The sequence below is a fragment of the Equus przewalskii genome, chromosome 28 (genome assembly GCF_037783145.1).
Source record: "Equus przewalskii isolate Varuska chromosome 28, EquPr2, whole genome shotgun sequence".
Lineage (NCBI taxonomy): Eukaryota > Metazoa > Chordata > Mammalia > Perissodactyla > Equidae > Equus > Equus przewalskii.
Window position 1 is genome coordinate 13,864,091 of NC_091858.1, and position 21,340 is coordinate 13,885,430.

General features: G+C 37.9%; 1 protein-coding gene across 1 annotated transcript in view; it reads right to left on the reverse strand.

Moving 5' to 3' along the window:
• Positions 1-261: 261 nt before the first annotated feature.
• The window catches only part of TNKS (tankyrase), a 202,131-nt gene continuing 181,052 nt past the window's right edge, over positions 262-21,340 (reverse strand). The window contains exons 21-27 of the mRNA XM_070598134.1: positions 19,641-19,761; positions 18,708-18,805; positions 17,066-17,140; positions 15,822-15,927; positions 15,044-15,230; positions 12,153-12,309; positions 262-5,978 (exon numbers count right to left, since the gene is read on the reverse strand). Of these exons, the coding sequence (XP_070454235.1) occupies positions 5,892-5,978; positions 12,153-12,309; positions 15,044-15,230; positions 15,822-15,927; positions 17,066-17,140; positions 18,708-18,805; positions 19,641-19,761 (831 nt within the window). The 3' untranslated portion in view covers positions 262-5,891. The remainder of the gene's footprint in view (positions 5,979-12,152; positions 12,310-15,043; positions 15,231-15,821; positions 15,928-17,065; positions 17,141-18,707; positions 18,806-19,640; positions 19,762-21,340) is intronic.

Consider the following 21,340-nt stretch of genomic DNA (forward strand, 5'->3'; position numbering starts at 1 on the left):
CAAAGCCTGCACCCCTTCTTTTCTGAGATATTTCTCAAAGGAAGCTGGGCCGCTCCTGCTATTGCTGCACTTGAGTCACTCTCCTGTGGGCTTACGGGTGAGGACAAGGCTCTGCCCATCCAGATCTCACCAGGAAGACAAGAGGGAGAATTGTTATTGGTATTCCCACAGTTTTAGGTCAGTTGCATTACGGTTGATCAGGTTGAAATGAACAAACAGGGAAATGAAAACACTTCAGAGCTGAGTGCTATCCACATACAGTATATTTAAAAATGTTTTTATTGAATATTAAACAATTACAAGTACTGTAAGTTAGACATTTAGCCAAAGCACAATTACAGGTTAAATATAATCATAAAGATGTCTTAAATAGAAACCCACCATGTAGGCAGGTTAAGTTCCTTGATGCCCTCTTGTGGAAAGCAAAGGGTGAGGAGAAAAAGGCTTCCATTCCAGTGAAAGACAGTGAAGACTAGAAGAATTCACATGCTGTAAGCGATTTTCCATGACCAAATTGAAAGGGTTGCCAGATTTAGTAAAACAAAATTAAAAAAAGCAAAAAACCAGGATGCTCAGTTAAATTTGAATTTCAGATAAATAACACAATTTTTTTACTGTAAATATATGCCAATTAATGCATGAAACATACTTAAGCTAAAAAATTATTTGTTTATCTGAAATTCCAATTTAACTGGGTGTCTTGCATTTTTCCGGCAATCCTACCAACAGACGAATGCAAAAAAGCAAAGGAAGGGGACTGGAGCCCCCTGCCACTGGTGGGTCCCACAGAGACTAGAAATAAAAACAACACCAATAAGGAACCAAGCAGTCACTACATTGGTTACTTACACAGACCAACATCACAATGAGAAAATACAATTACTACTCTAAATGCTGTTGCCAGGCAACATTCTAGATTTCCTCAAAGCTGGTTTTGTAAATGTTTTTGAGAAACCTTGTTGATAAAAGTACCTTTTTAGTTTGTAGGGATCAAAGACAAATATGGCTACCACAAAGACAGATGAGATTGAAACAATGGAAGCAGAAGCAGGTATTATACGCACATGAAGGGTTTAAATATTTTGTGTAATGAATACAATGGTTATACAGTCGAGGTCATCTTCTAGGTCTAGGCTATGAGCCTCCAAGATTTTGGTTCCTTCCTGATTTTTACTGTCTGTTTTCTAGCTTTTCATTCAGAGCCTTGGGAGGGGCATTGGAGTGCGTGAGGGACACCCCACTACAAGAGTTTAACTGCACTTCTCTGCAAACACTCTGAGTCAACAAAGGGCTCTCAGGGCTGCCTGCAGAACTGGGGAGACACATAAAAAAGGAAATCTGAATTCTGAAGCACAAGAAATCTGTTTGAAAAGATGGGTGGTATGGTGAGAGTAGGGATGTGAAAGTGTAAATCAGAAAAGAAAATGTGAGAGAACGAAGAGTCAAAATGCAACCATCTCTACAGCGTGAATGTTATTTCAAAGGAGGCAGCACCCTCTGGTAGACGTATAAAACCAGTCACACCACGAGCAGATCTGGGCTGAGAGAGCTTATAAAATCTTTAGCTTCCTACTGCTTTTCACTTATCACCATGGTTTATATTTCAAAGTGATTAAAAACAGCTTGTGCAATCCGCAAATTCTACATAGTATCGCTTCGAGAGTCGTTGCTGTAGCCCCACATACACAAAACTTAATAGGTTCTGAGATCTTTCTAGCATTCCTCCAAACCAGTAGATCCGGCAGCTGAGAAGTTTCAGACATAGAGAAACTGGAGAGGATTGATTCCATCAGCTCCTTTCCACGTAAGGGAGTAAGACTTATGAAATACACCTCATCAAATAAGCGTAACAGGTGTGAGACACATGGAGACAGACCTGACTCATTGATACCTTTCAAACACTAAGAAATGGAATTACAATGTTTTATTTATTAGGATATAAAAGGTTAAAAAGTTTCTGCCATAGCTAAGGGTTTCTTACGAAGTATTTAATTGTTTATTAATTTCAGAATGCACAAGGTATCTGAAGAAGCCTCACTTTTTAGAGTGGTTTTTAAAAAGATGCATTTCCTTTTCAAATGCTAGATGTGTCCAACCAAAGCTCAAATATTATCTTCACAGTTACTTTCTTTTCATTTCTCTGTCAATGATTTGACATCAAACAAGTTTTAGTCTTTCAATAAATTTCTGAACATGAAACCCTATCTTAATGTCAGTTTTGAGTGGCCTCTGAATCACTAAAATCTAGAGCTCCATGCAAGTTACTTACCCAATAGGAAACACAGTCAGAAGCCTGTTTATGACAGATTATCACACAAATGGGATCTGGACACACTAGCAGAAAAGGTGTTTAGAAATATACACCATTTCTGTTTGAAAGGCTGTTTACAGGACTCCAGAGAGTGCATATGTTTAAAAAGGGAGGGTGAGCAATGTCCAAAATAACCCTTTGTGCAACTGGGAGATGTACTGAAATAGAGAAAAACCTAGACAGCTTACTGCATTCTAACGCTGTTCTTCCAGTACATACCAAAATTTTATTTTTTGTATAAAGGCTATAATAATACAATATTAATCTATATTACTTTATTTGCCATTTTAAGGCATTTCTCTGTATATATCAATGCACTTTGCTATTTTGAGAGCAAAGGGGAATTAGTCTAGTCACTAACATCAAGCTTAAATGAGCATAAGGATGATACTTTATGAAAACATACTAATATAGTTTATTCTACTTATGTTACTGAAAAGCTGGAAATTCCAATTTCCAACAAGGAAAAGGTAAATAAGATTTCTCATTGTACGGCTATTATTTTGCATAGAATTAAAACTCTGGGTTCCATGCTGTCATTTGTTAACAAAGTGGCAGACCCTTCTGAGCAGAGTACATGAGCCTAACACCTGGTTCAGGTTCTGAGATGGAAAGAGAGGTACAGTCTCCTTTTGCAAGACTCAAGATGAAGAAAGGAGGAAAATGAGTTGGGTCAAAGGTAACTCTTGGAGCTAATTACAGTTCCTGACTAGCAATCTGGGGAAAAGGGAAGGAGGCCAAGTACAAGGAGCAAGTGTCCAGTCCAGAGCACTTAACTTATACCTGAGTCAAGTATCCAGCTGGCCAATACCCAATAAACTGGAACCATCAGGTCCAGAAGTCCTTTGATTCTAGAACTGCAGTAAAGCTGGTGGAGGTGTCCAGATTCTCTCTTCTACGTGGTTTGGGAAACAGAAGGGTCATTTCAGGGGAGGCCATATTGTAAGTCCTCAACTTGGTAGTGTTTCTATATAGAGCATATACAAGAAATTAAGTAGATTTCAGCCTAATTTAATGCCATACTTTTATAATCCAAAGGATTTTTCACACTGCTATAGATGGAAAATTCCAAATGTAATCAACTTTTGCTAACTTGAGTGCACTCATGACGACCTTTGGTTTTCAAGTTTCGAGAAATGTATTTGGCTCCTGTGAGATATTGATTAACCCATTCTCTTTAGTAGATGAATAATATATACACATTCTTTCGAGAACTACTATATACTTGATTCATTACAAGACACGAAGCACTGCAAATGTCTTCCTTACACAGTACCTTTACTCGGCACACAGAACATAACAGATTAGATACATAACATTGGCAGTTTAAATACTGAACCACAGTTTAACTTCTCAAGTGTAAGGCTGAAGTTTAAAACTGGCATGTCCATTAATCTAGTCAGGATGATGGAAACAACATATAACCACAGTCGGGGAGTGGCTTATCTTTTTAATGAAGCTTTAAAGCTTTCCATATGTATACCGTATTAACCTTTTACATAAGTAAAAATCACAGCTGTGTTTACCATTTTAAACTATATCTAAGTGGGGAGGCAAGTAACATACACTTTCACAGCTACTGGTAACTACAGAGATGCCAAATCCTTCAACCCATTGTTACACACAGCAAAAAAGAAGGAAAGGAGGAAAAAAGCCCTCTTAATGAACATCACACTTCGCAGCTTCGCATGGAATTCTAGTGCTATTAAACAAGTAGCCAAGACACAAACACCCAGCTTGGGTCACTAAAACTTCAATAGAAGCAAAAACTGAGGCTAATTCTTGATTTAATTTTGAGGACCCATGCAAGATTCCGCTATAAAACTCAAACCAGCTCCCGATGCCTAGGTCTAGCATTGACTGAAGCCCCAAAGAAAGCAAACTGAATATGTTAAGAGCCTAGTCTAGAATTTTTGCATGTAACCATTTTATTTTTCTTTAGGAGATTAAATGAGGTCACAGCTTAATCAACCTGCATTAAAAAACGGAACAAATTAGTTTTCAGGACTTTAAGTTGAAATGGCAAGTTTGTGTCACACTGTTTTTTCTTTTTTTCACCACATTTATATTACTTTTGCTTCAAAGCTGAGTAGATGCACAGCATGTGGAAGTAAACAAATTAATGCACTCAATTCAACATCAGTTAAGGTGAAAAGGGCAAGTGTAAGGACTGCAAGGGATACTTCTTTACAGGGTCAATGTGCACTTGGCAAATGGTGATCAAAACAAACAAAAGAAAAAACACTGTTTCACGAAGAAACAGCATGGTACTTCACCTTCATTTAAAAAATAACTGAAGGAGCTTTGGTTTCACTTTTTGTTCTCCTTGTCTCTTAAGCAGTTTGAAGAAATGGTTCACAAGTTTAGTGCAGGGGCCTACATAAACTATTTGAAGCACCTCGCTCAAAATAAACCCCAACTGAATAAACAAAAAAGTTCCTGCCTTTGTGTATACCTATCTCCTAAATAGGACTTGAATCCTAGCTTTCCAAACTAGAGAAACAATAAAGCAATATTTTTGTAACTTTAATGAAGTACAATGATTCCACTGAACTTGGAAATAAGGCAAATTTTGGGGGCGACAATTCTGGTGGTACGGATTAAGTGAAGAGAAGCGTTTTTTCTCTGAGGAGCTCCCGCAATCCTTCCCTGCTGCGGTTTTATAGAACCACACGCTCCTCACGTCCTCTGGAGGCTGCTCCTCCGCAGCCCCCCAGGTGTTTCACCTCCGAACGTCACGCGGCATCCCTCACACCTTTCCTGCTGTGCTCTTCCTGGGCCTCCAGCACTGACCTGACGCCTCTGAAGCGGGCTTGTATGGGAAAGAGCAAGTGGCCCCCGTCGGCTTTGACTTTTCTGAACTTGGGAGCTCCTAAGTCAGGTTCACGTTTGTGCCTTTCCCTTGTAAGACTGGCCAATTCACAAAAAGAAACCAAAAGTTGATGTTTTTCCTTTCCATCTCACTTTACGTTGATAAGTGCGGCTACAAAATGAAGTGAAAAAAAAGTGGAAACTAAGTCTTGCTCAGCCAGAAGCTTGGGTTGCATTGCTAATGATTTTAGTCAGTGTGACTTTGTGCAAAATGTCCTCAAGAAGGCTCTGGCTCATTTTCAAAGTAAGCCAAAAAAAGGGAAAAAAAGCCAATGATGCATGTTTAGACAAAACTAAAAACGAGCCTGTAGTATGTGTATATTTGTTATATACAAGCGCCATATATAACAAAGCAAATGTAGTGTGTGAATTGTGAACATCTGGGAAAGCACTGGTTATGTCTTCTTTTTTTCCATTTCCAAGTCTAGATCAAAGCAATCTTGTTTCAGAAATGGATAACTGCAATGAAAATGAGCCTGAGATATGTTCAAAGGCCGCCCCTGTAAACATTTCCTCAAAAGGAACAGTAGCAGTTGAGTATGTATCAGTTACTCATACTATTTTCATCACTATAGCAATGCTTTATAAAAGACAAACAGCTTATTTCTAGGCTGTCAGGGATTTCGAGAATATTGATTTTGTTGGAAACAATCCACTGTAATCCAGTCCCAGCTTCTAATCCGACCTGGCCTTCACCAGTGGGCATTCACTAGGTCTTCTGCTCTGCGGCTGTTGCGGTCTGGGAAGGAGCTTCCGGCTTCATGATCTGGTATGTGATGAGATACTCTGGGTACGCCTGGAGAGGACAGGAGGAAAACGCATCACCCTTTGGGCAGGGACAATATTAAAGCTTACTTAATGGGGAAGCCTCAGAGGCTCTTGATCCTAACCAATATTCTACAAACACCCAAGAGCCCGTGAAGGCCAGCCAATTACTAAGCGCTTGAACAACTAGGAGGTCCATCTACATATCTGTATATAAACATGTATAAATCCTTTAATCTAGAGAACTGTATTACTTCTACTTCGAATACTGTAAATTAGTTACACTGTACTCATCCCTCATTAGAGAGCCACATACCATAAACAGGAAAACTAAGGCAAGAGAAAATCTATCTCTTTCACCTCACCTAGCAGAGGGCTGGCACACGGCATGTATTCAATAAGAGTTAGTTACATCAAAGAATATTTCTGTTGAACTGATTTCAAATTAATCAAAGATGATCATGTGACTGAGCTAGAAGGAGGAAGGGTGAGGTGTGTTGAGTCACCAATAACTTAGAGGCAGCAGTTGAGAGATAATTTTTAAGTTGACTAATTAAAGGCAACTTTCACAGGACAGATAATGGCTCAGCTTTAGACCTTCCACCCCCTCTCTTCTCTCTTTCGCCTCTTCTTTCCTGTAGTGTGTAAAAGCAAAGGCTCAGCGTCCAGACTGGAAAGAGCACTTGCTGATTGTAGTAGGAAGGGAAGCCTGCCCAGAGGAACTTGTTCTAAACCTTAACCAGAAATCACTGCGAAGACAACCCAAGGCAGGTCGGGGGGTGGCAAACCCCCTTGAAACCATGTATACTACACAGGAATTCTGCAACCCTAAATATAACGTAATGGTAAGACTACACTCAGTATTTCAGAGTGGTGTGTGGCTGAAAAACAGATTCCTTGGTGAGCTAAGTGTTTTGGGCCCCAAAATAACGTGTTGAATGCAGACCTACAAATTACTTGCATATAGATATGGAGTAAGATAATAAAAAGAATTAAGGATAAAAAAAACTGGACTGTTCAATATGTAAAATGCATAAATAAACATGTAATAGATGTCCTAAATTATTTCTTTATAATTTTACACCTCTGATCTTAGGAGGCAGAAACTGTTACATGTCTGTACCTCCACTTTTCTCATCTGTAAACGGGCACAGTAATAATACTAAGACTTTTGTGAGGATTAAATACAAAGATTTTAGGACAGGTCAGGCAGAGTAAGAATCTAGTATGTTAGTTATTACTAATAATATGTTACTGTCATTACTATTATCATTTGTCAGAGACTAGTCCCTCCTGAAGAAGGTCTCAGCAAGGACAAAAAGAACAAAAGTTTAAATGTGTTTTCAAAAGTTACAGTTCCTTACATGGATAACTGTCTCTACACACATAAGGAACCATTATCACTCATAATATTCTTTTCCAAAATTCCAGTCTGCTATGGTTTGGCTTAGAAACAGCAATGGTTCCATCTTTAGTACATTTAGTTGGAATAAGCAAGATTAACAATCCTCACCTCTCCTGACTTTCCAATCTGAAATTTCAATAACTGAATAGTTTGTGGTTTTATTTTATTATAATTTAAACACTACTTAATTCTTGAAATGGTTTTAAATGGCATTTTAGCTTTTGGTTACTGAAACAAACTAGGGCAGCTATCTACTGCGAATTCTAGAGCTGGGCATAAAGAATCTAGAGAAGCTCAAACACTGGTGGAAAAATGGAAAAACTGATTAGTCAACCAGACGGTTTGATGGTCAAGCAAATTATTTACTCAACACCAATATACACATATTGAGCATCTACTGTGTACAAAGCACTCTGATGTGAGATATGGACCCTGCTGTTTGAGAGGATAAACCAGACACAGAAAAAAAGGAATTCAAAAATAACCCAAGCTGGCAGATGCTAAGTGTCAAAATGAGCGTGAGGCATATTCCTACTTCCTTTTGTCCCAGTGAAATTTAATATCTATGATACTGTGTACGGCACATCCTTTTTCTTTGCAGAAAAGTTGCTTAAGGAGAAGGGTCAGTAACAGCAGTATTTGCATTTTGGTAGCACACTACTGAAGGAGATCCTGACACGTAAATTTCAGTCAGGCAGAGTCTAAGATGCTCACGGTGTGCATTAAGGAAAGGTCCTTATTGGAGTGCTTCTGGTGCCTACTGGTTAGGCTACTGCATTGTTGCTGTGTACAGTTTGACGCACTGACTAATCACCTCAAAGTCCAGAGGGATTTAAGGTGAGGGAATTATTAAACTGCAGGACCAGAAGGGCCCAGGACAGACCAACAATTATTTCCTGTCAAGTCACTTTAAATCCATACTAGCTATAAAAGCACAGACCATATTTTTTTTTTAAAGTTCCTATAGGGGCTGGCCCCGTGGCCTAGTGGTTAAGTTCGCACATTGCTTTGGTGGCCTAGGGTTTCACCAGTTCGAATCCTGGGCGCAGACATGGCACCGCTCAACAAGCCATGCTGAGGCAGCGTCCCACATGCCACAATAGAAGGATCGACAACTACAATACACAACCACGTACTAGGGGGATTTGGGAGAAAAAGGAAAAAATAAAATCTTTTAAAAAGAAAGTTCCTATAAGAAAAGATTCAACAACCATTTTTGGTAACTGACTTTCAGGAGACTCTTCTTAACCCAAATGACTAATGCTAAAATTTAAACTCAAAAGCTTTCAGTTTATTCTTCACAGAGAGGAAGAAGGGATAGCATGCTCTCTTGAATAACCTGGTATACTGGAAAATCATTCTATAAATCATTCTATAGTCTTCCATTCTCTAGGTTAAATAATTCTGCATTGTTCATATCATTTCAGTAAAATAGGCTAAACATCTATAGCGACCAGTGACCAGAGAACACCTCTTCTTTAAGCCGAATTTAATGTGAAGCTTAAAATACAACACACACACAGATTCCTGATATTTTAAGTTCAGTCATATATTCAAATCAGAGGCATTTTCCTTTGCAAGCAAAGTTCAGTTAATTTTCAACATATCTTTTTAATTCTAAAGAAAGAAACAATCCCATCAATAATGAATAATACCCCTCAAATCAACCCTCTGAATAAGACATTTGTCTGTTCTTGAAAGTTTGAAATACTAAGGGTGAAGGATGATTTAAGCTACAACTAAGGGGAATGAAATAAAAGTCAGTAAAGGAAAACTTCACCATAACTGGGGAAACTGCCCACAGGAAATGACTCAATTAGTAGACATTACAGTTAACACTATCCATGCGGACAAGAACACTGAGATATGGAAGAACAAGTGTGCTCCCTTGATATAAAACAAATACTACACGTATTTCATTTTTCAAGGTAATTTTTTCTTTCAAATAAGGTTTGGACCATGTCATTCTCTTAATTCTTTTAGAAAGAGACTTCATACAAGTTATCAAGCCAAAGTGCTTGGGAAATTGTTGAATGATCAGTAAATTTTAGAAATGCCTACCTATTATTATTTTTGAAATATCCTTTATTATTTTTCCACCCAAATATGAAAGAAATTATATTACCATAGGTAACTTACAAAATCTTGAAAAGTGTATGATAAAGAAAACTGAAATCATCTATAATCTCAATATCCAGAGATAACTGCTCTCATGTTTAGTTTAACATATGTCATGTTAAATTTAATCACAGGCATACAAATATACTAATATTTATTTGAACATTCCCTTTTTGTTGAATATTTAGGTTGTTTAAATTTCTCATCATAATAATCAAGACAGTGATGAACATACTTATAGTTTTGCGTGTTTGTATGTGATCTGACCATCACTAAGCTGCAAAAATTAAAACGGAACCCAAACACCTGTACACCCTTTACTCACCTATACCCTTTACATCCACCTACTGTTAAGGTTTCATTTACTCCATTTGCTTTACCATGTGCACTTTTCCCCTACCTCTACATACACTAGGCAGACAGAAAGAAACACAGCCACATTTTTTCTCCGAATAATTTGAGAGTAAGCTATAGACATCATCATGCTTCTTTATCCCTAAATATGCCAGTATTTATTTCCTAAGAATAGGGATATTCTTACATAAGAACAGACTCAGCTTTATAATTTTATATTGATATTATACTTTTATCTACCTACCCTTCATATTCCAATTTTGTCAGCTGATCTAATAATGTCCTTTCTCTTCCAGTATCAGATCCAATTTGGGGGCAGAACCTTAAGTTAGTTGTTTTGTCTCTTGGGTTTCGTTTAATCTGGAAAGTTTTCAAAGTCTTTCTCTGTCTTTTATAACATTGCCAGTTTTGAAGAATCGAATCTTCCCACATTTTTTATTAACAGCACATTTCTCATTTTGATTAGACTGAGGTTAAACATTCCTGGCTGCAATACTGCATAGATGACGTTACACGCTTCTCAGAATATCACATCTGGAGGCACACTCTATGTCTATTTGCCCCTCATTGATAATGTCAATTTTGATCATCTGGTCAAGGTATGTCCCCTTTCTCCAATGTATAATTACTGTGACTTTTTTTCTTCTTTGTAACTAATAAGGCTACCATGCAAATATCCTTTTCCTTTTCAAAATCATCCCCTAAATTTAGCATCCATTCCTGATTCTTGCCCAACCTAATCTTTACCACAGTGGTTGCAAGATGATGATTTTCCAAATCCAGTACTCCCTCTGCATCTACCCATCCGATCCTGGCTTTCTACAGTAAGTAAAAGCTTTCTTTCCCCCTTCATTTATTTATTTATCTCTTGTCAGTATAGAATCACGAATTTCTAGTTTTTCCAATAGTTTAATATTTATAACTGTGCTTATTTTGGTGTGGACTTTGTTCCAGATTTGGCCAGTGGGCTACCCTTCAAGCTAGCTCTGTGTCCTTGTGACACGCCCCCATCATTTTTTTTGAGCACTTCATTACTTTCTGATGCAACAAGATATTCCAGGCTTATCTTGCTCCTAATCTGCTCCAGCTGTGGAATTAACTGTTTCCTCAAAGAGCCCAGGATTGTTACAGTGGAGAATGGTATTAGAGGCCAAAATCTGGGTTCTAGGTATACTCATTGCTACTGGGGTTTCTTTACTTCCAGCAGACAGTGCTAAAAAATATATGCACATAATCACTCATATACATACATAAGTTTACATACACTCTTACACATATACTTATGCTTACATATATTTACATGTGTACACACACACACACACACACACACATATATATGTTAGAAACCCTGAGTTCACATCAATACTTCCAATTTCAGTCCATCCCTACAGAGTCATTCCTACCTTCTCCCATTCCATATTTGTATGTCCCTTCTTCCACAGTGAGAGCCACAGCTACCCAAATCAACATGTCAACACATTGACTCATTTCCTCCACCTTATAACACACCTAACAGAGTGTCACTGCTTTGTCCACACCACCACAATCAGCACGTCTACTATGTGGAGTGTAGGATTTGTCTGCAATTCTTCCCCCAAACCCACGCCCGACCCGATCCAAGACTGATGGCATATGATGAAATGTTGTTTTCATAGTTTACTTGTATTTAGTTAATTTCTTCTTTCTCCTTTTCTTCTCTTCTCCATCAGGATAGTTAAGTATCCATTTGAAATTCAATTAAGCTCAAATTGATTTTTGTTTTTAGACAAATCAGTATGCATTTAGCATTACTGTAAGAGTTAAGGACTGGGTTGAAAATGATAGAAAGCTTTCCTGCTTGCTGACAATTTCATTTTGGAGCCTCAAGCAGTTGGCAGAATTTAAAGTGCTGTAGCTTTATGACTCAGAAATCTTTCATTCTCTGTAAAGTACCATGTTCAGAAGTATAGAGACTCAACTCATGTGACCAAGCCTGTGGCAACTATATCCACGAAGAAGACCCACTAAATGGCAGCTGCTCTTAGCTCTCCATTGCCATCTTGGGGTAAGAAGGATACAAAGCTTTAATTCAGAACAGACTGAGATCTCATGCCTTTACTTCCCAGCAGCCCTCCTGATTACACTGTGTTACTTGGCTAACAGGTGACTAATGGGTTTTGTATGCAAAGTTGATGTCAAAGAATTTTGATATCTTCATTTTGACCTGAAGCAACTAATGCTATATGGTAGATATTTCATTAAATGATTTTCTTTAACTTTTGCGTGGTCTCCATATTCTGTACTGACATGTTTAGTAACTTTCTTATGCTTATTTGATGAGTAAGATACCTGTTCTCCTCTGTAGATGACATACTCAGCATATGCCAGCCCATTCACACTTGGTCTCCCGATAACTGAGTGATGTCCTGGAGGGGCATGAGCCATTTTCATGGTGCTGAATTGTAGAAAGGATTTTCCAAGGGTCACTCTACAGAAAAGCATTTGTCTGAAGAAAAAAGGAAAGCAATACTTTGACAGAAGCTTTAAATCTTAGAATGATATAACCATTAGGTTTATTGATTTTTTAAAAAAGTTTTAACATAAAGCAAGCTAATTTAAATGTCACTTTCAAATTTATGAGTAGGAATGGAATGGGATTTGATATATTGATTTACCATAAACAGTTAGGCTCAATAGTTACACAAAGTAGCTTTGGTGTGGTTTAGGAATCAGTCACAGAAAACACCTAGCAAGGTTTGACTAGTGGAAAGAAAGAAATACCAGCGGAAACTGAGTTCTTGTATGGATGGATAGGAGGAAAGTGAAGAAAATTAAGCAGACGGCAGCAGCATCTGAAATTAAGATTGGGTTTACTCATTATGGAGAAGTAAAAACTAGGATGAGATAAATAACAGTAAAATTGGGTCATACACAAAAATACTTATCTTAAATGTATGGCTGGAAATCATACTATCTGGTTGAAATATGAATTGGGGCAGATGTTAAATATTCTAGAGAAGAAAGGTTGATTGGGAAGAAAGCGTGTTAATAAACTAGAGGCTGGCAAACTATGGCCCAGGGGCCAAATCTACTCTGCTATCTGTTATCGTAAATAAAACTTTATTGGAACAGAGCCACACATTGATTTACATACTGGCCGTGGCTGCTTTTGCACTGTAACAGCAGAGCTGAGTCATTGTAACAGCAATCATGGGGCCTGTGAAGCCCTAAACATTTATTATGTGGCCCTTTAAAGAAAAAGTTTGCCAAGCCCTTAACATAAACAATAAACATTTTAACTAATCAGTAAGATTGGTCATACTGTTAAATGTAAATAGCTTGTTTTCAGTAATGGAGTATGATCTTTGCATTGTGACTAATCAGAGACACTACTTTGAGTCAATTAAAAATGGTGCCATACCCAGTACAACTAGGTACTGCCTGAGCTGGCTTTTTTAGTGTGATGCTATTGATGACCCACTGGGATGCTAGCTTGGTGTCAACTGTATTCTCTTGTAGGTCCCAGAGACAAGGGTTTCGATCTACATTAGACAGAGGCTCTTTGAACTCCATCCTCACATTGTGGCAACACTATGGTATCAATGCACTCTGCCTACTCAACCAGCTGGGCCCACTGCCGTGGCTACTCCCAGTCCACATGTCACACAAAGCTTGACCCGACAGGCCTTTCCTCCTGCCTTCTGCTTCCTGCCCCAGGGATTCCCTGTTGCTAAAGAGGCAGAAGATGCAGAACCTGCCAGGCTGGCCCATGAGGCTGCAGGCTGCTAATGGGCAGGTGGAGAGTACCAACTCATGCCTGCTCACTGGCTCACCTTGTGCACTGTGGTGCATTCTGCAATGCAGCAGCCCAAAAGGCGGGGTACCAATGCCCTGTGGGGCAGCTGCCGACCAGCAGATAATTCAGCTCTCTTCTCCCATGATGTACTGTTCTGAGATATAGCAGTTCATGCAGCCTCTCTGAAGATGTCTCATGGACTGAGCAAGCAACTGCACCCGTTATGAAACTGGCCAGCTCACAGGCACCTCACTGCCTTTGCTCAGCCTCCTTCTCCACCTTACTTCTTTTTGCGCCCTCGTTCCTGTTTCTCTGGGATTGCACTTGCCAAGAAAGTGCTAGTACATAGGCTTTTGCTTCAAGTTCCATTTTCTAGGAAATCCTGGCTAAGACACACCTGTGTGTCTAACTTTAATGAGTGACTGTTATCCTCATCTAGGTTCACTTTTATTGCTTATTTAGGTTCATTTTGTCTCCAGAGGAGTTAGGTTTGAAGCAACAAAGAGAAACTTTTGCATGTTACATGTTCTTGGTAATTTTTATGTGTTACTAGCCACAGCAGCCATAAGGGAAAGAAATTTTCTTCTGGACATACGGCATTCATCTTAGAAACAGTGACTGCTCTAATATTTTTCATAATGTAACTAAGAGAGATAAGTTTTAAGGTCAACAACTATAATGAATTTCAAGGTTATATGGGTCTTTTTGAGGTTTTAACTGAATTACAAGATGTCATTAACTTGACTTTGCAAAAATAATGCATCTGGCTAATTTAAAGAGAAATGTAATAAACTGCAATCTTTGTAAAGTACAACTCTTTTTATTTTTTCTATTGGGCAGGGAAGGGAACATGGAAGGGAATTTTTTTCACTGACTTCAGAGAGAGTATACTATTATTCTTTTCAGTTTCTGAGTTTTAAAATCCTATTTAAAAAGCTAATATTCACTTGTTTACTACTAACTCCAAAGTTAATATTTTGAAGTTGGACTTTTCAAAGCTAATTATATACCCTGACTTAAAACATCACTAACAACATCAGAAACACACTGAAGATTCTACTTGTTTATAGAAGTTGTGTGTTTTAGGTCAAAAGTGACTACAGCTAGAAGTTCTTTGCTCTACAGAAATAATTCTCAATCTTTTCTTGTTCTGATTCTGAAGCAAGGAAAGTGGAACCCAGGGAGAAAGCCAAGATGGAGGGAATTTCATTGTAACCTAGGACTAGTTGACATATGTCAGGTTTTTACAACCACTGGTATCAGCTCTGCTGTCACTGCTCCTATTAGGGCAGAGGCTGATAAGCTATTCCTACCCAACTTCCAAACCTGTCTGATTCTTTAAGAGTAGGACTGAGGATAACCTGTGGCTTCTGTAGAGCCTGAGAAACTAATTTGGGTCATGACCTGAGGACAGCAACCATTACATGAAAGGCAAGATGCTCACCTGTGACATATATAACACGACCGATCTTTGTGCGTGGGGCAGCCTGTTCCTCCTCCAATTCCATAAACATACTGGTTGCTTTTAGAGGAGTTTTCAGCAAAATAAATCCCAGCACCAAACATTCCTCCTATGTAAGCATGTCGCTCATCAAACCCTTTATGAATAATGGCATTAATGAAAGGAGAACCTAAAAACAGAAAGATAGAAAGATTTGCTTTTGAACCCCTTCCTAGAATCTCAATTACCTACACACTATTTGCACTTGACAGATTAACTTATTAATAACGCATACATGAAAAGTTTCTTTGTAAGATGGTCTATTACATATAGATTATTATCATGTAATAGAATCTTTTCAGGAACCCACTGGGTTTACCAAGCAAGGATGTTAAAGAGATTCTGCAGATAGCATGAGATTTTAGATAGCAAAGTACAATGTGGCTTTGAAAATACAGATTATTTCACTCAATCCTACTTTAAGCAAAATAGATAATCTGATAAACTAAAACAATTATACTAAATTACAATAGAAATAGTGCACTATCTAGATGGTTCAACTTGCAATTTACATTCCGAAACTATTCTGGATGAATCATTTTCATTGTACATGCCTTGGAAAGCCAGTACTAACATGTAATGCACTAGAAAGTTGGTACCAGGATGTAATTAAAAAAAAAATTAAAACAAATCATTTTTAACACAACACTAATACAGCTTTCCACTTTATTGGAATTTGCAAAAGCTCAGAGATGTCTATAATTACTGTCATGACACTCACCATGAAATAGCATGCGCTCATTGTGATGGTTATGATTCTCCTCAGATACTTCCTTTTGTCTGTGACAGAATCGCTCCCTTAACTTCTTGTTGACAACTTTTTGAATCTTTAAGATGAGGAAGAAAGAAGCAAATTACTGAAATATATATTAATTGGCAGTTTGATTTAAAATGAAAAGTGTGTTTTCCTTTAGGAAGTTTCAACTTTTGTTTTTTGTTTTGTTTGCTTAAAACATTATGTAAAAATGATAAAGTTGCCAGGTCAGTGTAATTCAGTTAATACTCTGGCTTTCAGTGACCTAATTTTCAGTTATGGTTTTTCTTTGTTATTCTGCACTAGACCCTGGCTATACCTCAAAATCACCTGAGGAGTTAAAGAAAAAAGGCTATTCCTTGACTCCTCCCCAGACTCATTGAATTTTAGGATATAAGGGTCCATAAATCTATCTTTTTCAACTTCTCAGGTAATTTTTTTTTTCCTGCTATATCTCCCCAAATCCCCCCAGTACATAGTTGTATATCTTAGTTGCAGGTCCTTCCAGTTGTGGCAGGTGGGATGCCACCTCAACGTGGTCTCACAAGTGGTGTCACGTCCGCGCCCAGGATCCGAACCAGCGAAAGCCTGTTCCGCTGCAGCGGAGCGCGAGAACTTAACGACTTGGCCACAGGGCCGGCCCCTCCCAGGTAGTTCTGATGCACACTGGTGTGACTTTCACAGGTCTATTAACCCAAAGGGTTAAACCAGTTCTCAACAGATTTTATTCATCTTCATGATACCCCTTGGAAAAAAGCATATAGCAGTCAACTATCCCATATTATAAATTAAGATACTAAGATTAAGAGATGTATACATTCTGATATAATTACTGCCTCAATTAGATTGGAAATCCAGACCTGTAATGCTACTTTAAAATGGTGATAACAAAAATTACTGTCAGCTATCATCTACATTTGTGGATGAGCTGGGAGTCACATTAACATATTTGAATCACCAGTACCAGCTGATCCAGCCTTCTTTTTGTCACGCTGGTGTCTCCTGGGTGTCTCTATTTCTAGGGAAGAATGGTCTTGAGGGGTTAGATTATATTGGAGGGAGGAGGATGACACTGACTGCAGGGCAACAGGTGACTGATTATCTTCAACAGTTTGAAAATACGACTTTTAACAAAAAGTTTTCATCGTCTGTATTTGGTTTTCAGGCAAGCCCTGTAATCCAATTTTCACCCTAAAATTTTAAAAACTTACTCGAATGACATTATATCTGTTGAAGATGCCGCCAGCATTACCACCGTCTCTGTGTTCTCGAATTGTACTTTGCATCTATGGAATAAAATAAAATAATTAACTTTGGGAATATATGCCAGTGTATAATTCTAAAGACATTCCTTCTGTTATTCTCAACATTTCAATTCTATCACATTGTTTCACTAATGAGTCTAAGACTCAGCACTTATAAATAAATAGGAGTTCACTATAAATTGATCAACACGTTTAATGAATAAGTATTTCTAGTGAGAAAATAGTCACAGACATAAACATTAAACTTCTGCATTTTCTTTTTATTTTCTACTAGAAGCTTTGAAAGATTTTTCTGCAAATACAGTAGGGAAACATATAAATAAAATATTGCACTAAAGTCATCCACATTACTGTTTTATGGTACTGAGAATGAGAAGCAACACTCTGATTAAGTCAAACTCTCCACATTCAATGAATACCCCATTGAACAACTGTTAAAAATAAGCATAAAGAATTTTTAAAAACCAAAAACTTTTGTTCCCTAGGTGAAATATTCCTATCATCTCTTTAATTTGGGATCTCAAAGTATAACTGCACAGATCAGGGGAAGTTAAATAAAACATGTAGATAAGTAGAATAACTTTCTTCAGAACACTACTCATCCTTCTTCCACTCTTCAAATTAAAAAGAATTATTATGGAAAAGTAAAATGTTTTAAAGACCTAAGTTTCTCACAAAAGTGACTCAAAGAGTTAATTATCTCACCGCTCCATTTGTGAAGTTATTCACCACATTTTTGACATTATTATCAAAATTTACTATCAGGAGAATGACTAGGCAATATGACACTAGAAGACAAGATGCTTTCTTGATAGACTGGCTAAGTACGAGCTGAAATACTACTCTTAGGTAACAGGGCTTGGTTCCTGGAATGGGAAGAATATGAGCACTAAGTCAAAAGCAGAAAACAAACAACAAAAATGTAGGGATGCCCTTCTCTGCAAAATAATGGAATTAGGTTAGCCAGCTTATTTATTATGCTGATGCCATTATGCACTTTGTTTCTTATGCATAAGATGTGAGGCATACACCATCAGTAGAGAGGGAATCTCTAAGGCATCCGTCCACCAGGAGGTTCATACAAGTACCCTTACTCTGGTGCTTTCAAATAATGTGACTGGACAAATGAAAGGTGACTCCACTAATGAGGCAGATTTCATAGGCATACCTGAAAATTAGGCATATTATTTTATAATCACATTTTATAACTTTGAATAAAAATAAAGATGAGAAGATATTTGCTATCTAAGAGGCGAGATTCTCACTTCATATCATTCTTAGGTAGCATTTTAACGATGTAAGAAAATAGTTGTAATAGGGTTACATGACTTTCAAGAAAGTCTCCAGAATAGAAAGACAGATCTGGCCTACCCATTGGAAACCTGAGCTTTATGATGTAAGAGTAACGTGGCATAGTTCTAACCCACAGACCTATTTTAATTTTGGGAATATTCCACCGCATGGCTAAGGGACAGAATAACAGATAGGCAAGTGACCATGAGTCAGTGTGAGACAAGCTTATCTCTCTTGGAAAAATAGGTTGAAGCACAGATTTCAGGAAAAGATTAAAAATTCTGATGTACATTACCTCTTCTTCTACTGACTGATATTCCTTATCTTCTGGAGCAAGATCCAGCAAAATAGTTCCCTGATTAACACAGTGAAAAGTCAAATAAGGATTGGTGCCTGTGGGAAAGAACAATCAACATGTTAAAAAAAACCATTCAGGCTCTATTTTAGGGAAAGCTTTGTCATAAATAATTGACATTTTGTAACAAGTCTAAACTATTTGTAATCTGAACCTAATATATAAGGTTATATTAAACAAGTACATCCAAAGACAAGAGAAGTAATGGAGATGTGTTTGGGGATCAATTTCATCTGTTCTTACAGAGTTTCTTGTACATACAGCAGGGCTCCACAATTATTTGTTGAACTGAACTCTACCGTGAATGTACATGAAGCTATATCTGATACAAAAGAGAAACACACTAATTACAATGTAGTCAGCTCTAAAAAGAAGCATTATCCTCTAAAAACTGTGAAATAGCTTGAAATGGTCACTTACAGTAAGTTTAAAATACATAATTCTTGTTAATTTCATTATCCTTGTTAATTTAATACAGATAAATAAGTAAGTCTCAAGCTCAAAAACCTATGGTTTTGTTTCACATCCCTCTTGCAATTTTATTAGCTCTGCAGACTAACTAACTCAAATTGTTTCCTTTCTCTCCCCTGGCTTTCTTCTAATGAAACTTCTAACAAACAGAAGTGGGAAAGGGCAGAAGTATAGACTACAGAGATATTTAGGATATAAAGTGTGAGGAGAGAGAGAATGACTCAAATTCTAGCTGGAGCACTGAGGAAGGGCAATACCAATAACTGAGATGGGGAAGGCAGGAGGTGCTTTTCCCATCGAGCGTGTGAGCTCTGGGGTCAGATCGCCTGAGTTCAAATGCCAGCCCTGACACTTACCTTGTACCACTAATTTCTGAAATTTATTTTTCTCTGAATAGCTTACCTTGTTGCCCACCTAACAGTCTTTCCACTCCTTTGATTAATTTGTGGCGGTGTCCATATGCATTAATGCCTATTTCTTTCAACTCTTCATGACCCATATCAGCCAATACATCTAGAGTAATCTGAAAAATGATACCGAATTAATTGTTAAATCTTTAACACTTCCTCAGACAACAAAAACTCTTCCATGTCTTCAACGCTGGAATACCCATTCAAATTAAGAAAATTCTACTGTGTCCTTTATATGCACGAACTTATAATCTTCTTAAAATTGTCTTGATAATCTTATCTGCCTTTTGCTCACATGAAATACTCTTTAATTTGCTTTTAGTAGATGGAGAATTAAAATGGGATGAACAATGTTCTGGAAATATAAAATGATCATTGCTATATTTCCTTTTAATTATTTAATTCTACCACCTTCTGCTTGCCCCAAGATCTACGAGGGCAACCAGTAGCTTGAAAGTGCGGAAATCCCAGATCCCGGTGCGCAGCAGGCAGTAGAGGTGAATGGTAAGGGAAAGGGAGAGGTGCTTAGCACAACGAAACAGAACGTGGCAAAAGCAGGAATCGGTTTTAGGTAAGCAGGATTTATATAAAGATAAGGAAGAACTTCCCAGGGCTAAGAAATATTCAAGCACAGAAAGACTGCCTTATAAAACAGTGAGATTTATGTCACAAGTATTTTGTTAGATTACAGACCATTTTATATAGAAGCTATATAAAGAATTCTAATTTGAAGAAGAAAAAGAGAGAGTAGGTGGTTTTTAAGTTTTCTTATAAATTCTCAGATTAACAATCCCTGAAGCCTAACTAACATATCTATTGTTGTCTAAAACAGTGGTTTTTAATTGTTGGTCATTCGTCCCTATAGATGGAGATGATTAGTTAGCTACCACCATGACTCAAAATCACCGAATTCCCTTTGTTGACTAAATGAAGCTGTGACTCTACCGCCACCCAGTGGCAGCGTTCTGAACGCACAGGTGAAACCTTGGGCGGCCACACTTCTTGAGGGCTCAATACGCAATTTTCCAGCTCAGAGGAAGCTGGCCCTGTGACAATCCAAATACTACTTCCTGAGACTAGCCTTTGATTTTCTCTTTCCTTAGAAAACTGAGAAATTCTTTTATAGACACCCTTTTTCCACTCAAATGGGATATTTTTATTTATCCATAGCTTCTCTACCTTTATACTTACACAGAACATTTTAAAAGACTGACAAATTAGGCCTGGAGCTCTGATTTTTTTTTTTTTTTTTTAAGATTGGCACTTGAGCTAACAACTGTTGCCAATCTTTTTTTTTTCCTGCTTTATCTCCCCAACAACCCCCCCCCACACACACCCCCCCACCAGCTGTATATCTTAGTTGCAGGTCCTAGTTGTGGGATGTGGGATGCTGCCTCAATGTGGCCTGACGAGTGGTGCCATGTCCGAGCCCAGGATCCCAACCCTGGGCCACCTCAGCGGAGGACGCGAACTTAACCACTCGGTCACAGAGCCAGCCCTGCTCTGCTGATTTTTATTGTCAGAATGAAATATTATATAATACGTCCGATCTTCTCAATGCAACAAGCATACATCACTCGTTCTTTGGAAATAATTTACTATATTGCTTTTAAGTGGCCATTTAAGAAATAATTGCTTCATTGCACAAAATGGGCAATTCACTTCCACTCACTCAAAGGAAGTTTACAGCAG